The following is a 20,684-nucleotide window of genomic DNA, read 5'->3' as shown; positions in this document are numbered from 1 at the left end:
GTCTGAGAAGGCCATAAGTAAATGGGCTTCCAACACAGGCTTTGTCCGACTTTATTTAAAGTTTTTTTTTTTTTTTAAGTTTCCCGTCTATCGCCTACAAAATGGGCATCCGTCATAGGCGGATAGGCGGACCGGCCTATCACATAGGCGGAATGCCCAGCTGTGCCAAATACTAACCTCAACCATACAGGGAGTGTGCCCTCTGCTGAGCACATGTGGTACTACAAGTAAGTGGAGGACGTCTTTTAACTATGGCCTATAGACACTCAGAACTCACATCAACGCCCCAATTTTCAGGGCCCCTGAACACACTTTACAAGCTTTAGTGGCTCTGCAACCCTCCGTTCACCCAGAATGGACGTCAAATGCCCGTTTCGACCACTTCCGTCCAACAGTTCATACCTAGTAATGGTCAATGTTCAGTGACGTGAACGTGAAGTGTTAAAAAGTAAGCGCGACGTCATAAAACGGCGCATCATTAAAACCACCAAGGAAATAGTTGAAGAAAAATGGAATAAAGAAGGCACTGACCAATCAGTATGGGCGGAGTATATATACGCAAACACACACATATCATTTGACTGTTGCATAACTTACTTTTAACATCTTAAAATTGCACGTATTTATTGAAATTGTCGAAATAAAGCCAAACGTGTCTGTTTTTTTTTTTACTTTGAAGGGCATACCTTTGTTTTGGAAGACAGCCGGAAGCTGCACTCACTTAAAAGGACTTGACTGTCCAACTTTTTGTTGGCGCTGCTCATCAGTTTAGCATCAGACCAAGCAATAGCTTTAGCAATACCAGGGTAACGTCGTCACGATGGCACTTAGCTCGCCAGTCTCGAGTCAGCATGGGCGACGCTGAGCGGGACGACGGAGCCACGGAGGCCGAGCAGAGGCCACCGAGCTGCGGCGATGATAAGGTGGACGAGGCGCTGCGGCGCTGGATGCGCTGGGACAAGGTAAGCCTTGAACACAAGCACCGCATCCTCCGCCCCTCCTGTCAATCACATCGGTGCTGCCAATGACTTTGATTGACCGCTCCTTTCACGCCACTGACAAGCTTCACGAGTCACGTGTGCTGCATTATTGACAAGTTGTCACGTGTTTATTCCTCTGAAGCCAAAGCGGCTTTAGACAAAATCGATAAAGCCGAATCACTTACCTGAACGTGATCAATAAGAACGTCTGATTATTTTAATGACATTGGTCAAACTTGTGCGTCAATACGGAAGCAAATGACAAATGAACGTTTGTCATAGCGACTAATAAATGGACTGTCTGAAGGTGTTTTGTGCAAACCTTCTTTGTGGAACATTTTGGATTTGTCCTGTCAGCACACGAATCTTCTGGAAAGTTCCCGGAAAATCAAATCAAAGCGGCTTTAACCCCCTCACCCCATAGGATAAAGGTCATGAACTCTGACAACCTTGAGTGTAAATGTCAACTCTCGCCTCACTTACCCGTAATATGATACTATACACGCATATCACCCTCCCCAACACACATACACAGGAACCTCGCGCACACACACTCACACGCACACGCACGCACGCACGCACACCCCAGCAAGCACACACACACGCCATTACACTTACACACTGTTAACATGACTATTGTTACAGTTGGGTGCGCACACACACAGAGTGACCACCCCCACACGCTTAGTCACACGCACATAGTCACACACGCCCAGTATGATATGAATGAATATGACCACACACACAGACAGTTACCATGACTACACTGCCATAAACATACACAGTTCCACATGGGCACGGATACATGTGAACATGACCTCATGGACGCACATACATATACGTAGGTACATTGTGCTTAGATATTACTATTGGATCATTCCAGAATTATTAGGCACTGAGATCTTTTTAAAACAGATCTTTTTAAAATAGTCAATTTTTTTTTAGAATAGGTTTGAAAAAAACCCTAACACAAACAGTGTAAAGACAATGTCAATTGTCCCGATCAACCATCAACTTGATCGGATATTTTACTTTACTGTGCTCTGCTGTGTTATGCTCAGCCCCGGTTCAAGCTTAGATTTTTGGATTTTTTTATTTTATTTAGTTTTGTTTTGAGTTTTGTTTTTGAATGTAGCTAGTTTTAATTCGTTTTCAGATCGTTTTTTTAAAAAATATAGATATAGATATAATATATATATATATATATATATATATATATATATATATATATATATATATATATATATATATATATCATGTCGTTTCAAAAGTGTAAAAGCGTTTTCAATGTTATTTTTATACGACACACTCTACACACACAAGGAACAACGTAAAACATGACCGCACACGCTCGCACGCCCACGCGCACATAACAGTGGTTACAAGCACAGTGATTACCCACAGTGAACACTGAATGTGTGTGTTTGTGTGTTTTGTCAGAATGAGTGCACTCGGGCGCAGGCGGTCGCCTTGCTCAGGTCGGCGAGCGTGCCCGAGCTGCAGCGCCGGTTCTGCTCCACGTTGACTTTTGGCACCGCCGGACTGAGAGCGCCGATGGGGGCGGGGTTTAACCGCATCAACGACCTCACCGTCATCCAGTCCACACAGGTCAGTGTTATGTTTATATGTGTGTGTTTTTTTTATGTTGATGTCTGTGTCTGTGTTGCAGGGGTTGTGCGCCTACCTGCTCAGGTGTGTTCCAGATGCAGAGCGCAGAGGCGTAGTGGTGGGCTTTGACACCAGGGGGCAGCCGGAGAGCGGCTGCAGCAGTCAATGGTAATTACGACTGCAGTGTGCGTTGTCAGAAGCGTCATGTATCCTGTTGTTGCCGTGGAAACAGCACATGTACTGCTGTGCTGTTTGCTTTAGTTGTTACTTTCAACACAACGTATTTACTGTTATTGCTACGGAAACAGCATCTTTACAGTTGTTCCCATCGAAACGGCGAATTTGCTGCGGCATGTGTTGCCCCGCGGCGTGTCGCTATGGAAACCACGCATCTTCAGCTGCGCGCGTCGCCATGCAAACAGCACATTTACCGATGTTGCTGCGGAAGCGTGACTTTTACAGTTGACTCTCGCCGTGGAAACGGCACGTTTACTTTTGTTGGCGAGGAAACCGCCGCCTGTACTGCAGCACGTTGCCATGGAAACCACACATGCACAGTGTCGCCAGGGTGACGTTGAGGCGTCAGCGCATGTGCGTGACGTTTTGTGCAGGCTGGCGTCACTGACGGCGGCCGTGATGCTGAGCAGAGAGGTCAGCGTCCATCTCTTCTCCAGCTACGTGCCAACGCCGTACGTGGTGAGCAGACGCGACGTTGCTTCCCGTGGCAGGGTTGGCGTGCGCGTGTGGCCATGACGCCTTGTCGTGCGTTTGCAGCCCTTCGCGGTCAAGGAGCTGGGCGCGGCGGCGGGCGTGATGATCACTGCGTCTCACAATCCCAAAGAGGACAACGGCTACAAGGTGTACTGGTGTAATGGGGCTCAGGTGACGGCGCCTCACGACGGCGCCATCATGGCGTGCGTGAAGGAGAATCTAGAGCCCTGGAGCGCCGCCTGCTGGGACACGGCGCTGGCGCAGCGCAGCCCGCTGAGTAGCGACCCGCTGAGGCACGTGGACGCCGCGTTCATGCGCGCCGTCGCTAGCCTCTGCTGGCACAGGTGAGAGGAGTTGTCGTGGAAAAGCAAGTTTGTTGTTGCTGTCATGGAAACGGCACGTTTACTGTGGTGTACCTTGCCATTGAAACGGCGCGTCCACTGTTGTTGCCGTGGCAACATCGCATGTAAAGATGTGCGGGTCACACTGCAAACAGTATTTGTGGTTATTGCTATGTACTATTACAGTGTGTGTTGCCTGGGAAATTTCACTTGTACAGCGGTTGTCATGGCAACAGCACAATGAAACGCGCGTGCCAACAGTGTCGATTGGTTGTCGCCATTGAAACAGCACATCCCAGAACAAAAAGTGCGGCAACCTCGCATTTACTGTACAGCGGGATGCGTCGCCATGGAAACCACATTTACTGTTGTTGACAGGTTGAAAAGCGCATTTACTGTCATGGCCACGGCAACAGCACATTTACAGCGGCGTGGGTAGTCATAGAAACAGTAGTTGCTATGGAAATAACACACGTAATGCTGCCACGAACTGCAGTGCCACATGTATTGCTATGGAAACAGCACATTTGCAGTCGTTGTCGCGACAACGTCCCACACACAGCTGCGTTGCCATCGGAACGGCACGTTTCGTGTCGTTGTCACGGAAACAACACAACGACAGCCGACTGTGTTACTGTGTTGTTGTGTGCTTGCGTGCAGGGAGGCAAATTCGAGGTGTCCGCTCAAGTTCGTGCACTCGTCTTTCCACGGCGTCGCTCATGACTTCGTCCAGCGAGCCTTCGCCACCTTCGGGTTTGATTCGCCGCCCATTCCCGTCCCCGAGCAGAAAGACCCCGACCCTCAATTCCCGACCGTGCGCGTGCCCAACCCTGAGGAGGGCCACTCCGTCCTGGTAAGACGCTATCTTCTTCTTCTTCTTCTTCTTCTTCTTCTTCTTCTTCTTCTTCTTCTTCTTCTTCTTCTTCTAGCCCTTCTTCCTCTTCCTCCCTTCGCATTTCCAGGAGCTGTCTTTTCGTCTGGCCGAGCGGGAGAACGCCGCCGTGGTCCTGGCGACCGATCCGGACGCCGACCGTCTGGCGGTGGCGGAGCTGAGCGACGGCGGGGAGTGGAAGGTGTTCTCGGGAAACGAGCTGGCCGCCCTGCTCGCGTGGTGGATGTTGTCGTCGTGGAAGAGCACGCGCGGCGACCGCGCCGACCTGCGGGACGTCTACATGCTCACCACCGCCGTCTCCTCCAGGATCCTGCACGCCCTCGCCCGCCAGGAAGGATTCCATGTGGAGGCGAGTCTGACGCCACCATGTCCTCTTACAGTATTGTACTACCGTATTTTCTGGACTAAACGTCGCACTGGAGTATAAGTCGCTCCACCCCCTCTCGGAATCCAAGGTGTCCCTGTCCCGCAACGCAAATAAATGTGTCCATCTAAATCAAATTGATAAAATTGTGCGCTTAGTACACAACATTTCCACCGAGCTATGATGGTAACATGTAGCTAACATTCACACATGTAGCATTACAAGAAAATTACGGTAAGATTACTTTAAACTCATCCAAACGGTCGTAGATCGATTAAATAAGTCTTTTATTTGTCGCCGACCTTGCAGAAAGTTTCCAAGTCTTGCGTGCGTGTGTGTGTGTGGCTGGCTGATGATGCAACACCACAGCCAGGCACGGCGCATTTAAAGGAACACTACACTATTTTGTATAGATGGATTGTCAACTTGTCTTTTTGTCATACTATTTTAATTGCTTATTTAACAAAATATTAGATTTTAACCGTTTAAATTATGCATGCATTTTAATAGCTTTTAGGATTTGTCTTATGTTTCTTTACATGGGTTACAATAACATGTGAAATTGATATAGAGGTAATTGTCATGGCTTGTTAGTGCTGACTTGTATTTGTGACGTCTCCCTCTGCAGCTTGACCAAGCTGTAAAATGGCTGTAAACACGTCAAGCTAACATGTCGCTTAGCAGACTACGTGAACTATGAACTGGAGGTGGCGTGATTAAATCTGCCAATAAGAAAACAAGTTAGAAATATTGGGCACAGATTCAATTACGCTAAAGCACCTGCAGAGGGAGACAAATCATAAGTCAATACAAGTCAGCACTAACAAGCCGTGACAGTAATGATGTGTTAACAATTTCGCACATGAGTCGCTCCAGAGTATAAGTCGCACACCTGGCCAAACTATGAAAAAAAAGTGTGACTTATAGTCCGGAAAATGTAGAAATGAAAGAAATCAACTTTTTTTCTCATCAACAGGAAACACTTCCTGGCTTCAAGTGGATCGGGAACAGGATTCAGGAGCTCAGAGCAGAGGGAAAGACCGTCTTGTTCGCCTTTGAAGAGTCCATCGGTATTTGCCACCGCCATTACGTCGCCGCCATCGCGCCGCCCGAATCGTGACACACGTGTGGGCACGCAGGCTTCCTGTGCGGCAGTCTGATTCCCGAGAAGGACGGCGTGAGCACGGCCGTCGTGGTGGCCGAGATGGCCGCCTACCTCCATGACAGGAAGCTCAGCCTCCAGCAGCAGCTGCGTAACATCTACCTTACGTAGGGACACAGCCGCTTCCCGTGGTAGACGCATCCACTTCCCGTTCGACACACCTACTCCTGTGCGGACACGCATCAACCGCCCGATCGTCACGTTTGCTTCTCGTGTCAACTTCCCGAGGGACAGATTTACTTCCCGCGTAAACGCACGTCAACGTCACATCCGCAATACTTCCTCACTGGGCGCACGTCTCCCTCTCTGGCGCACCTACATGTCCGTCCCGTGCAACGCCCACGCGTGAACTTCCTTTGCACAGGTACGGCTCTCACCTGTCGCGGACGTCTTACGTCATCTGCAACGACGCCGTCACCACCCGCCGCATCTTCGCTCGCATCAGAGACTTCGGCGGCGGCGGCTCGTACCCCGACGCTTGCGGCGGCGTACGCGTAGTCCACGTGAGAGACGTCAACGTGGGATACGACAGCAGCCAGGCGGACAGACGCTCGGTAACACGCCTCCTGTCTCTGCCTGCCTTCTTCTCTTCCCTTCCTTCCTTCCTTCCTTCCTTCCTTCCTTCCTTGCCTCCTTCCTTCCTTCCGTCCTCCTGCCTATTCTCCTCCTTCTCCTTTCTTTTGCTTCTTTTCTGCCGTCATTCCTCCTTATCCTTCCTTCACTCTTTAATTCTTCCTTCCTCACCCCGTCCCTTCCTTCTCCATCTTTCTTCTCCTCTTTTTTTCCTTTCTTTGACTCATTCCTCCTTCGACTTTCTCTTCTCCCCTTCTCCTTCATTCGGCCTTTTCTCCTACTTGCTTATCTTCTATTCCTTCCTTCTATACTTCCTTCTCATATATTCTCCCTCCATTATTCTTTTTTCTCCTTCTTCTTTTCCCCTTCTTCTCTTTTCTCCTCCTCCTTCCTTCATATTTCTTCTTCTTCCCCTTGCTTTCTTCTCTTTCCTTCACAATCCTTCTCCTCCCTCCTTTTGACCCTTCTCCTCATCCTTCTGTTTCCTTCTCTTCCCCTCCTTAATTCTCTTCTTGCATCTTTCTTCTACTCCTTCCTCATCCTCCCTTTTCGTTCTCCCTCTTTCCTTCTCCTTTCTTCTTCTTCCTCTCCCTATTCTCCCTCCTCCCTTTCTTCATCTTCCCCTCCTGCCCTCCGTTCTCTTCCCTTCCCTTCTTTCATACCTTCCTCTCTCCATTTGTCCTTCTTTGTCTTCTTTCTTTCCTTCTCCTTCCTCCTCTGCCTTTCCTCTACGTCTTCCCCCACCTTTTCTCCTTCCTTGTCCCGTACCACCTGACGCTAAGTTTTTCCTTGGTTTCCCGGCTCAGGTACTTCCCATGAGCAGGAGTGGTCACATGATCACCTTCACGCTGGAGAACGGCGTCGTGGCCACGCTGAGGACGAGCGGCACCGAACCCAAAATCAAAATTTACACGGAACTGTGCACCGCGCCTGGAACCAGGTGACACGATTCTTACGTTTTTCATTTCTGCTTTAATGCGACAACAAAACACAGTATTCTGTAGCAGTGGCTCTCTGAATTTACAACCTTTTAAATAAAATCGTTACAATAATATGTTCTATGCGTCTCCACTAGTCTAAACGTTCTGATTAATCTTGCATTTGTGGAATATGACTTAAGCAGCAAAATCCACCCCTTTTTAGCCATCTCTGTCGGCGGCCATTTTGTCACTTCTGTCGACTGAAAACGACATCACATATGCTCAGGGCTCAGCTAACAACCAATCACGGCTCAGCTTTAGAAAACAGGTGAGCTGTGATTGGTCGTTACCTGAGCCCTGACCATTTGTGATGTCATTTTCAGTCGACAGAAGTGACAAAATGGCCGCACCCTGAGATGGCTTACTCACAGAAATAGTGTAACGAATTGATTTATCTGTGTTGTGGTCGAATTTGTGTTTTGCCGGGTTGTGTTTCCGAGGTTAGTGAATTTATCGCGCAGCTCGCTGGATGGGAGGGGATGGAAGCGAGAGGAGAGTAGGAGGAGAGCCGTTGCACTTTTTTGACCGAACGGTTGTCGTACTGTATTGGCGTCGGCTGCGGCCCACAGTAGCCGGTTGGACTAATAAAAACGTGGTAATCAAACTACGTCTGTGTTCTTGGAAGACGCTACAATATATTTTAAAGCGAAGGACCCAATCACATCTGCTACCCACACCGGCTTGCTGCGGTCTGCGGGCCGGATCTAATAATAAAGCAATATCATCTCAGGGGCCGTAGAAAACCTTCTCGCCGGATGTGGCCCACGGGCCTTGACTTTGACATGGCTTTTGATGTGCTCTAAAGTATATTTAATGTTAACATTAAGCAGTTTGAACTACGGCTGTCACTATCGAATATTTTTAGAATCGATTATTTTCTCGATTAATCGAATAATCTGATAACATTTTATTTTGCATTTAAGTGTATTCGTTTTTTTTTTTTTTTTGCAGATAACTGTTTATTAACCAGCTATTGATGTTTATTTGTTATCGTTTAATGATTAAAAAAAACAACAATTAAGAAATATCGATGATCCTTTTTCAAACTGATTCAGTTAATGGTCCAGTCACTGTTTTCCAAAGTCAAAGCAGATGTTTGCAAATGTCTTATTTTAATCAAACACAAGAGATAATCAAAATACTGCAAAAAAAAAAAAAAAAAACATGAAGCCACTGTAAATTTCTGCACAGCTTGAAAATTAACACCGCGCTTGAATATAGTTAAGTAGTATTAAAATAATAACGAAGCATCAGTCTGACGTGTGACCGGTCGACCAATCCTACTTATCGACTCCATTGCATTGCAGTGAGGTGTCTGGCCTGGAGGCGGAGCTTCGGAAGGTGACTCACGCGCTGCTGGATGACTTCCTAGAGCCCGAAAAAAACAACTTAATTCGCCGCGCTGTCTAGCTCCACCCCCTTTGTGATGTTATTTCCTGTTCTGTTTCATCGAGTACTTTAAGAATCTAATGGCAAAGCCTGAAGTTGCTATTGTGATGGTGACAAATCCAAAGTGTATGTTTACATGCGCGGAGCGTGAAAAGATGACTATAGCTTTATTTATTTTTCTAACGTTGCTGCTTCCAGTGTTCACAAATATTTCATGTTCTGCAAATAAAGCTGGCTTAAAGTTCAAAGACTAAAATGTTTATATTTATGGTTCTATAACATTTATGGGTATTGTGGGTATTATGGTTAACTTTGGCAAATGTCAACTTTCAGGGTGAAAGAATGACATTTTGGGTGTTTTTTTTAAATTTTTTTTATTGCTGGTAAATGTCAAAATGAGTCACAGACGACTCAAACAATATTAAGTGATTTGTCTTGAATATATGTCGTTCGGCTAATGTGTGCTGATGACGACATGTCCAAGAACATCAATGTTTGAGTTCTGGTTAACGATCAACGGAACCGCCATTTTAGCTCCAAAGTAACGCCATCTGTCAATCATCGTCATCTGCGAACGCACCAGGTAGGTCTGCAGTTGTGGTTACTATTTTTGTTTTTAACATGGAAATACAGTATTCATAGTGTGCTACATTTATGGAACTCCTTAGTTTTCTTAACCAGCCATGTGTTGTTTTACCTAATAAATACAATGATGAACATAATACTTAGACGTAGTGGGTGTTAGTTCCCGTGTGTTTGCGAGATTTTGTTATTGTCTGATAAAACGAATGTTGAACTTGCCTAAGAGATATATATATATATATATATATATATATATATATATATTTAAAAAAAAAGACAAGAATAAGTTGTATTTAACAACATCACCAATTTGCCGGTCCAATTTAAAATCACTGTCCAATTTAAAACCCGAATTCGAGACTGTTGGATTTAGATGCCAGGGGGCCCAAATCAACAGGGTGAGATGCACAAGGGCCACTGGGACCGAACACCACAACTTCAGTATTTTGTTTAAGTTCAATACGTTTTGTTCCATTCAGGCCTTGATTTCCTCCAGACAGGACAAAAGTGGCCTTAAGGCAGGGGTAGGGAACTCCGGTTCCTCGAGAGCCATATCCTGCTTGTTTTAGATCTCTCCCTACTACAACACACCTGATTCACGTGATCAGCTCATCAGCATGCTCGGTAGAAGTAAGCGAAGAAGACAACAACCCGGAAATTGAGACGTGCTGACTACGGCGCTCCGTTTTGATACGTTGCTAAAAGTACGTTGTACTTTTTAAATTTGAAAGGAAGCGCCTTTTCATCCCTCCGTGACCCGATGGCTTGTACCACAAAGGTTAATGAAAGGTGTTATAAGTGTTAAGAGCCGCTTAGGAGATAATACTTTTTTTCCCCCGGGGAGCTGGTGTCACGTGCTCAAAACGAAGATGCCGACTGGCCAAAGAGGCGATCTGCAATCGGCTTCTCATCCTAAAGTTCCCGTATGTCTGTCACTGAGGTTTGAATTTTTACTCGTCGAACTGAATGTGAGCATTAGCAGCATAGAATTTTTAGTGAGGTGACTTTTTTTTTTTGGCGGAATTAAAAACGCATTTTACAGTCTTGAATTCAGTTTCAAGTATATTGGGATACAGTTCCTAACAAAAAAAACTAATCAAATTTAGATCGAACAATTCAGATTCAAATTAAACAAATATACAATGTATGTAATTCTAATTCAGTTTTTCAATTCAATAATTGAGTTTTTCGATTTCAGTAATGCAGTTGTCAATTCAAATATGCAGTTTTCAATTCAAATATTGAAGTTAAGCAATTCACATTCAACTCAACAATATTCAGATTCAGTTTCTGGTAGAAAAACTCAAGACAAATATAAAAGTAGCATTTGAGGGGACACATACACGGACAGCCACTTGAAAGAACTGCTATTGTCACCATGTATTTTTGCAGTTTTTTGCAATTTTCATGTTGTAATTTGTATATTGAACATTAGCAGTATCACAATTTTTTTTTCCAATACATTATAATAGTCCGTTTTACCACCCTTTAAATCTGTTTGAGTATATGCAAAAGGTTCGTCCCAACACAAAAACAACAATAATAGGTTACAAGTACTTTGCCATAGATTTTAATCTCACTAATTCCACTTCACAACAAAAAAGTGTACTCACACAGAAGCTGCTGTTGTGGGCCTTGTGCTCAGCAAAGTCATTTATGAGTCTGTTACCTTGTTTTTTTTGTCTCTGGGGAATGGTCTGGTTAGCCTACAGTACACAAGCAGGCTGCTATTATACTGCTTTTTGGTCTTGATGTCAGGCGCCAAATAGGGCTGCAGCTATCGACTATTTTGGTATTTGGATATCCTTCTGAAATTTCTAATCCAATAATCGTGTATTTGGGTAAAAATAAAAAATATATATATATTTTTGCTTGGTTAAAAGATACTCAAGACAAAGTGGAAGTGGAAGTGAAATGTCTTTTACATCACTTAATTAATGGCCAACTGGTTTTTGTCTTTAGATATTCAACATTTAATACTTACATTTAAATTGTGCAAAGCAATACACCAATTTATTCTCTAGAAACATTAGTGAGCTTTCAGACAAATCTCTCCCCCTAGTTATTAGTCTATAGCGATTTTGAGTAAGCCTGCCCGGTTTGCTAAAAAGCGATCAGTAGGAACGGAAACTGTGTCAGGCCGTCAGCATCAAAGTGTGTGCAGTCATTTACGTCCACCGCCTTTGAAAAGTAATGGAAAAGCAGCGCTCGAGTGCAGGTGACCTGACTCGCACCCTGCATGTGCTTCTTCGCAGACATGTTGACACCTGTCGCCACGACAACCACACTACTGCTGCTCGCCGCCGCCCTCGTGGAGAGCACAGGTGATGCTCACTCGGCCGCCGCCGGCCGCCCGTTGATGCTAACGCTAACGCCAACGTCTGCCGCCGCAGTGTTCCTGCAGCGCGACTCCGCCGGGCAGATCCTGCGCTCGACCGCCGCCAGTAGGAGGCGCCGAGCAAATGCCATGCTAATGGAAGAGATGTTTCCCGGTGACCTGGAGCGGGAATGCTACGAAGAACGTTGCTCCCAGGAGGAGGCCGCCGAGATCTTCCAGTCGCGGGAGAAGACGGTGAGAGCCTTTCTTCCCCCGGGGATACTGTTATGATATGCTGCTATAGTCTGCTGTCACTCCCCAGCTGGAGTTCTGGTTCCGATACACGAGTGAGTCCACCTGGAAGCAGGAAGCAATGTCATGAACAGGAAGTAATGAGCTTCTGCCGTGGTAAACAGGAAGTTGTGCTTCTGCAGACTTGAACCCGTGTGCGACCAACCCGTGCACGAACGGTGGGAAGTGCACGCTGGAGCGGGGAGACTTCCTGTGTCTGTGCCCGCCTCGCTATCACGGCAGCACCTGCCACTTGGGTAACCGTGGCGACCATTCGCCCTGCCTACTCGCCTCTTTCCACTGACGCGAGTGTGTGGGTGTGTGTGTGCATGTTTCTGAATGTACAAGGGCTGGGATGGTACAGGTAACCGGTCTGCATTGACAAAACCTTTTTTCCCATTCATTCATTATCCAAACCGCTTAGGGTACACCCTGAACTGGTTGCCAGCCAATCGCAGGACACACACAGACAAACAATCATTCACGCTCACAATCATATCTAGGGACAATTTAGAGCGTTCGATTAACCTACCATGCACGTTTTTTGGATGTGGGAGAAAACATGCAAACTCCACACTGGAAGGCCGGAGACAGGATTTGAACCCTCGACCTCTTCACGGTGAGGCTGACATGCTAACCAGTCGTCCTCCATGCCGACCAAAACTTTTTTCTCTCTTAAAGTGTAATTCAACCCAAACATATTTTTTTCAAGAATATGTTCAATGCGGCCCCACTAGTTGAAACCAGACATTATGATTCATATCGGGTTGACTTCCCCTTTAAAATTCTCTCTCAAAACACTACTTGGATATGAACACTGGAGAAGCGGGGTCATATTGCTTTGAGTTTCCTAAAAAGGACAGGTTTCAAGCAACGCTTGCAAACTATAAAAATATATTTGAATGAAGGCGGTGCCTCTTGAACTTTTCGGATACAGTTACAACTGTGAGTGGGTGATTGTGCAACAGGCCCGTGAACACACAGTACGGAGCATCAACGCAAAGTGAATTGCAAAATTGAAAAAAAAAAAAAAAAAAATGCTGCCCGCAATGACTCATTGTCCCGTGCAAATTATAGGGAACGACCGAGTACTGTCTCATCCCTCATGTGTAAAGGCGTGTGTTTATGCGCGTGCGTTTGAACATGTGTGTGAAAGTGTATTATGTTTGTGTGCCTGTAGAGGTGTCATCGTGCACCTATAGAAATGGCGGCTGCCTGCAGTACTGCACAGACCTGCCGGGAGGCGCTGGTGTTCAGTGTGGATGTGCCGACGGCTTCAAGCTGGAGTCTGATGGACGTAGCTGCTCCAAGACAGGTGCCGCCCACATCAGTGACAACACTTCCTTTGGCCAACTCACACACACACACACACACACACCTACACGCATAGAGACACGCAGACAGACAGACAAGACACACACATATAAGCACGCTCACAATAAAACAATTATTTGTCTTCTGATTGTGCTTAGTGGCCTTTCCCTGCGGCATCCAGCAGGCGGCAGTGTTGCAGAGGGGTCGCGCCCTCTGGAAGCTCTCGAATGATGCCAACTTTACAGCAGAAACTGACATCATTTTGGATGACGCCAATTTCACTGCGGAAATGGACGCCATCTTGCACGACACCAACGTCACCGCGGAAATGGACGACGTGTTGGATGATGACCACGCCATCCGCTTCAACTGGACACAACATACCGGCGATGGGCCATTCAGTCCTCGCATTGTAGGAGGAACCTTGGAGAGACTGGGAGGAAGTCCCTGGCAGGTGAGGACATTTCCATTTCCGGGATTTGAAGAATTCATTTTCCGGAAAAGGAACAATTCAGTTTCCCGCATGGGATAGTTCTATCTCGCGAATGGGAAGAATTTTGTTCAGATGGGAAGAGTTCCCATAACCGGATGAAAAGAGTTCAGTTTTCCGAATGGTCAAGAGTTCCATTCCCGGAATGGAAAGAGTTCCCTTTCCAAAAGGGAAGGAGATCGGTTTTCAGGATAAAAAGAGTTCCGCCAACATTCCGTGTTCCGATTCCGAGAGGGGAAGAGTTTTGTTTTCACGGGGGGGGGGGGCAAGTTCTGTTTCAGGAATGGGAAGATTTTGGTTTCCAGGATGGAAATCATTCAGTTTTTGGTAAGGGCAAGACTTCCGCTTTCGGGATGGAAAGCATTCTGTCGCCGGGATCGAAAACGTTCCGTTTCAGGGAAGGGAAGAATTGTGTTGCCATAAGGGGAAGTATTACATTTCCAGGAGGATCAGCGTTCAAATTCCACGATGGAAAGAGCTCCGTTTCGGGGATATGAGAAGTGTTCCTTGTCTTGGATTGGAAGTATTAAGTTGTGATGGGAAGCTTTTCTGTTCTGTATTTTTTACTTATGACTTGCTTAACCCAAGTAATGACTCACTTTATTTAATTTTTGCCAAAATGACTTAGGACTTGCTTAAAATTTGAAGGTTAAAATTTGAGACTTACTCCTGACTTTCAGTATGTGACTTACTCCCACCTATGCTGCCTTCAGGTTCTCATTCGTCGTGCTGATGGTTACGGATTCTGTGGAGGAACGCTGGTGTCGGATCGTTGGGTGGTCTCGGCCGCGCACTGCTTCCAGCAGACCGCTCACCATGTCACCATAGGTGACACCCTCACGCTAATGTTAGCATGTAGCGTCAACACAAGCGGAGAAATCAGGCTGCCACAATGGACCCCACATGTCTTCAGTGGTGTTAGCATGTGTTACCTTACCTACAGTGTATGTAGGCCATATGTTAGCCACACTGTTAGCTATATGTTAGTACCGTTAACATTTTAAAAAATATATGTGTTAGCTGTATTTGGGCTATGTGTTAGCCACGGTGTTAGCTATATTCAGGCTATGTGTTCGCAACAGTATTAACTATATTTTGAATTACATGTTAGCCACATATTAGCTTTAGGCTATGTATCACAGGGTATCTACTGTATATTTAGGTTATTATTAGACACATTATTAGCTAAATCTAGGATATTTACAGAAGTGGCAAATCCAGGTCCAGAAAGAAAGGTCCACGGGAGCTCATTGAGTAGAAGCACCGGGTGCTAAAGCCAAACTGTGGCAGGGTTTTTACTTTCTTGACCTGGATTTGCCACCTCTGGATGTTTATTAGCCACAGATTGCTAGTGTCCATGCTGGTAGCTGTCAACACCAGCAAGACCAGCATATTTGGGATTTTTTTTTTTTTTTTTTGAAACACCATTCACGTAAAAATAAGAAAAATGAAAAAAAAAAAGTTTTTTTTCACAGGGCAGCGACGATATGCTGGTTGTTGATGAATGGTATGGTGGTCTTCCTGGTGTCAACAGATACTAGACTGTTATAGTTCTGTAAACCAGCATCGAACAACATTCTATGTTGATAGAAGTCAGACAGTAACATAAGATCAGCATTTTTCAACTAGTTAAAAATGAATGAGCAGAAATCTAAAAAGTGAAAAAATAGAATTAAAGGTAAAATCACTAGATGTGAATGCCAATTTATTCTTATTCAATGCCTTTACCTGGATAAATAAAGATTAAATAGAAACAAAATGTGCAAGATACTGTCTTGGAAACAAGAAATACAATAATAGAAATAGGCCAAGCCCTTTTGTCATTTTCTGAAATTGAAAAGTGCGAATCGGGGTGGCCACAAAGTGACAAGGAGTGGCCTTGGCCGACCTGTAGCTCCGCCCCTGCCGCTAGGGTACTGATGCCAGTAACTTAATTTTAAGGGGCCCACCACATTTATTGTTCAATAGCCTCTGACCGGACACACTGAAAATCGCGCACACAGACCCATCCAGCAACATGGGAACAACTGTGCTGCCAATTCCCCATTGTATTCCACATCTCACGCTGGTCCACCGGCATTCCATGCTGGTCCACCAACATCCCATGTTGGTCCACCAGTAACACCAGCACAAACCGGCATAAACTATCTTATACCAGCAAATTATCCATACTGGCCGATGCTGGATTTTTTTTTTTAGCAGAGAAGATATGCGTTAGGCACAGGTTAGCTATATTCAAGCGATGTGTTTTGTCTGTTGCCCGTGAAGGAGACTACGACAAGCAGCGTCATGATTCTGGCGAGCAGACGATTCCAGTCAAGCAAGTTCTGCTTCATCCTCACTACCACGAATTCACTATGGACAGTGACGTGGCTCTGCTCTACCTCGCCCGGCCCATCGTCAGGGGGCCCACCGCCATCCCCGCCTGCTTGCCAGACCCCCACCTGTCCAAATACCTTCTGAAGGTGGGTGCGCATCAGCATGCTTAACCTCACCACATCATTATCACATTATGCATCGCAGGGAGGGATGGGAGACTCAAGAGCCACATTTGATTTCTTTCAAACGGACGACAGATGAGACAGCTTTTTTGGAAGAAAAAAAAAAAAGTTGAACGTGAATGTAAAATATTATTGGTCATTAGGGCTGTCACTATTGGATATTTTTAGAATTGATTAGTCTATTGGTTATTCCATCGATTAATCGAATAATCAGGTACAATTTTTTAATTTTTCATTAAAGTGTATTGCAAAACTATTTTTCCACGAATACGGTTTATTCACCAATTATTGTTGTTTATTTGGTATTATTTTGTGATTAAAAAAAGAACTAAACCACAATTACATTTTTGAAACTGATTCATTTACTGGTTCGGTCATTGTTTTCCAAAGTACATGTAAAGGCAGATGTTTGCAAATGTCTTATTTTGATGAAACAAAAAGGAAAAGGATTTGGGCAACTTTAAGTTAAACTTACTTGAATATCAAACTAGTTGTTGATTAATTTGATGATCGTATAGTTGTTGATTAATCCACTAATTTTGGAGTAATTAGACTATTATTTAACAAATAAAAAATATACAATTGCTTATTTTACTCATATTTTTGCATTTTATGTAAAATTATTTATTTTAATATTAAAATAATCCATATTTTTATTTCTTGTTTTACTGTTTGCAATTTGATAATCAATTAGGCATTTATTTACGGTTATAAAAAAAAAACCCCAATCCAAAAGTTGTTTATTTTATGAATATTTTTATATTTTATTGAAAATATTTTTTTAATCAAATAATAAAGCGCTAATTTTTATTTAGTTTTTAATTAAAATACATTTGTCAATTACTTAATAATAAAAATGTAGACGTGTTTATTTGCTTACATTTCAGAATTTTATCTAAAATAATACATTTTTATACTAAAATAATGAATGTTTTTTGTTGAATTATAATAAATCTATCAATTCTTTAATAAAAGTGTTTTGGTCAAATATTTGCTGATGTTTAAGATGTTTTAATGAAACAATTCATACTCATTGTTTATATTTTACAATCGATTTTTAATCAACCAATAAACATGTTAAATGTACAGTGATTGTTAATATTTACTTAGATTTGCTATTTAAAAAGTGTTTAGTAGTCAGTTATCCATTGAGAAGAATGACTTAAAAAAAATACATACCTAACCAATTTTTGGAAAACAAAGGTTTTTCTAAATGCCTTGATGGTAAAGCTGTAAGTGGGATACTGTATATCATCCCAAAAATATCAGGAAAAGCCTACTAGAACATCTGGACTTTGAAATCCATGATATGGACTAATATGACTGAATGTGATCACAGCCACAAACCCCAGTTAGAAAAGGGTGTCCACACTTGTGCAATCACATTGTCTCAGTTGTTTATTTTCACTTTTTCCACTGGAAAGATTAAAACTTGTTTTCAATTTAGTTGTACAGGTTATACTGTACATCACATCAATGGTGGAAAAACCTTTGAAATTATTTGTCTTGGTTTACTTTTTGTACATCACAAAAACCTGGCATTTGCGCGTACTGTAGACTTTTTAAATGGTATGGGTATTGTTGTATCCTCTGCATGTATGCGTTGCTGCGTTCTGAGTGTTGAATCAGTTATAACAGTTGTTTGACGGTTTATAATTACCGTAACATCAATGCTAATTTGTGTTAGCCTGTGTATGGCCTTTCTCATTAAGTGTTAGCAATACGCTAGTATACTGTTGTTAGACAAAATGACATGATTTGATTGAAAATTTTCATATTCAACTATACAATGTTTAATTGTCTTTTTGTTTTCTGTTCAGGAGGACAACCGGGGGATGGTGACGGGATGGGGGGCCACCCACTACCTGCGCCGATCCTCCCGATTTCTCAGGAAGGTGGCACTCCCGGTGGTCAACCACCATGTTTGCACAAAGTCTACCGAGCAGGTGAGCATTAGCGTCATGCTAGCATTGTTAGCAGCATGTTGATAGCCTGTACCTCCCCCTTTACAGGCAATCACAGACAACATGTTCTGCGCAGGCTACGTGGACGCCGCCATGGACGCGTGCAGCGGAGACAGCGGTGGGCCCTTCGTAGTCCACTACCGGGGAACCTGGTTCCTGACAGGCGTCGTTAGCTGGGGTGAGCGCTGCGCCGCCACGGGCAAATATGGCGTCTTCACACGCCTGGGAAACTTCCTGACTTGGATCAGGACCACCATGGAAAGGGTGGACCGGAACGCCACGCGCAGCTGAGCCTTATCTTCATTCATTGGCTGGATGGAGGAAGTGGGCCAAGCCAAGCGTGTGTGTTGTGCTTGTGGATGTGTGTACAGTGAACTACCGATTGCAGTATTTTAGACATTTTAGTAGTACAATCACAGCGCTGCAAATGTATGCTAAGTTGTTGTGGCGCTACGCCTCGGGTTGAAAAATGTTCAACTTGGACAGGCTGTGACATCAGAGGGCACATCCAATAGGAGAGGGGTTGGCAGAGTGATTTCAGAATGCTAATAGCAATAGACTAACCAGTGGTAAAAGCATCCACGCTACTTCTCGGTAGGCTGCTAAGTAACCACGAAATATGGACAAGCTTGGCCCGGAGCGCCGTTGTCCCTGCCAAAGCCGTAGAAACCGAAGTGTGGGCATTCTTTGAACTGGTTGCGCTGCTCCACATCGGTGAAATAAATCCATGTCACATAGTTTATGGACGTCACCTTTGTTTCTATTCCCAGCATTTCCTTGCATTAGCTTCAGACAGTTTCTGGTCTTTTCGTCCTTCTGGCTCTTCCGATCATCTCATCATTTCCCCAAATCCCCAAAATGATGACGCCTGTGGGGTCGGCAAACCCAATATTCATCAACTGTTAATTAAGCACAATCTAGCATCATTACTTTGAAAAGATAATGAATTTATTTATGTCAAAATAAACTTCAACCTCTTGGTGTCACCAAATTGTAGTGTCGCTGCTGACTCTCAGAAAGCTCTTGAGATACTCTAATGGTTTGTTACGACAACCTTTTTTGAGGATGGCATACTTTGCTGCGGATGTGATATGAAAGTGGCCAAGTTTTAAAGGCAACAAAAAAAGTCACTTTCATTCGCAGTAAATTTTCATTGAGTTATATTTTTGTGTGTGTCAAATTCACATTTTGTTGGTTCCGACTTTTGAACCCAGTGATTTCATGTGCACCAAATGTATTGTTCGTTTTGTGTGCTAATAAAATATATACCTGTTTTAAATTTGGGGGGAAAAAAAAGTTTTTCCAATTTTGAAGGGTTCAGTGAATGCGCGCTTGAAACTTGTGGGGCTCAGTACCTCCAACAAGGTTAAGAACCACTGATTTCAAGTCATCAATGAACCTAGCATGTATTTTTTTTAGAATGAGACAAGAAACCGAAGTACCCGAAGCAAGGGGAGCACTGGCAGCTCCACACAGGGAGGGCGGAGCTCGGATTTCAACTCCAAACCTCAAAACTGTAATGCAATGCAGTAGTTTGGCGCCTGGGTGGGAGTATAAAGCGGCCTTTAGACTTCATTAGGGCAGTGTTTTTTAAAACTCCCTGACACTGATATTGTCAGGTGTGCGGTGGGAAATGATCTAATTTTTGTGCCTGTGCGGTCTAGCGCCTGGGAGCGTAATCATGTCTTTACGACATTGTAGTACTCTTCCATACCAGCAGGTGGCAGCAGCAGGTAGCTAATTGTCTTTGTTAAGAGACAAGCGAATTATGTGGTGCATGTTTATCTAAACAGGCTCATGTTTCACACTAAGTATCAATATGAAACATTATAAAATACTTTTTTTCATTATTTATTTAATTCCTATTCAAGACGTTATAATATAACGTCATTCTTCAATGTTATAAAATGTTTATATAAACAATAAAACACTTATATTGTTAAAATAAGCTTTTTTTTCACAATTTCAGCTGGTGGTGTGCCGTGGGATTTTTTCCAATGAAAGAAATGACTCCAAAAAGTTTGAAAAGCACTGCATTAGGGGACAGAAAATGTCCTCCAATTCAGTAATGACCCATATAATGAATACAGAATAGTTACCCTATTACTTATACGCAGATTTTCACCATTTGCAGGCTCCTGCCTGCCCTATGCAATATGGGGATACACACAGTATGACCTCTTGGGCCATCCAACCCACTGTATATTCTCTATCTCCGCCACTGG

The 20,684-nt window shown here is 44.1% G+C and overlaps 2 protein-coding genes across 11 annotated transcripts; both read left to right on the top strand.

The window, feature by feature from the left end:
- The first annotated feature begins 653 nt into the window (after nucleotides 1–653).
- Nucleotides 654–9,248, top strand: pgm2l1 (phosphoglucomutase 2-like 1). The gene is made up of 12 exons (XM_086034781.1): nucleotides 654–962; nucleotides 2,421–2,588; nucleotides 2,650–2,756; nucleotides 3,200–3,284; nucleotides 3,363–3,643; nucleotides 4,301–4,493; nucleotides 4,603–4,881; nucleotides 5,873–5,966; nucleotides 6,036–6,165; nucleotides 6,423–6,612; nucleotides 7,438–7,571; nucleotides 8,919–9,248. The coding sequence occupies exons 1-12, from the start codon at nucleotides 852–854 to the stop codon at nucleotides 9,019–9,021; spliced, it is 1,875 nt and encodes a 624-aa protein (XP_085890907.1). The 5' UTR covers nucleotides 654–851; the 3' UTR covers nucleotides 9,022–9,248.
- A 272-nt stretch (nucleotides 9,249–9,520) lies between these two features.
- Nucleotides 9,521–20,612, top strand: LOC147153704 (coagulation factor X). 10 transcript variants are annotated; one of them, XM_086034794.1, is made up of 11 exons: nucleotides 9,521–9,583; nucleotides 11,838–11,906; nucleotides 11,976–12,154; nucleotides 12,222–12,246; nucleotides 12,334–12,447; nucleotides 13,371–13,505; nucleotides 13,663–13,958; nucleotides 14,708–14,822; nucleotides 16,263–16,459; nucleotides 18,316–18,441; nucleotides 18,508–19,738. In XM_086034794.1, exons 2-11 carry the CDS (start codon nucleotides 11,840–11,842, stop codon nucleotides 18,748–18,750), a joined length of 1,497 nt encoding a protein of 498 aa, XP_085890920.1. In that variant the 5' UTR covers nucleotides 9,521–9,583; nucleotides 11,838–11,839; the 3' UTR covers nucleotides 18,751–19,738. The 10 variants fall into 10 exon arrangements, with proteins under 10 accessions (XP_085890920.1, XP_085890917.1, XP_085890933.1 ...); XM_086034807.1 differs by lacking the exon at nucleotides 9,521–9,583 and adding exons at nucleotides 10,210–10,522; nucleotides 20,594–20,612 and having other exon boundaries at nucleotides 11,838–12,154; nucleotides 18,536–18,637; XM_086034797.1 differs by lacking the exon at nucleotides 9,521–9,583 and adding an exon at nucleotides 10,210–10,522 and having other exon boundaries at nucleotides 11,838–12,154; nucleotides 18,536–18,637; nucleotides 19,230–19,738.
- Nucleotides 20,613–20,684: the final 72 nt, after the last annotated feature.

This window comes from Filicampus tigris, chromosome 1 (genome assembly GCF_054856515.1).
Source record: "Filicampus tigris isolate MCC_2025a chromosome 1, RoL_Ftig_1.0, whole genome shotgun sequence".
NCBI classification, from domain to species: domain Eukaryota; kingdom Metazoa; phylum Chordata; class Actinopteri; order Syngnathiformes; family Syngnathidae; genus Filicampus; species Filicampus tigris.
Note: the sequence above shows the minus strand (reverse complement) of the source record. Positions and strands in the feature narration are given on the sequence as shown.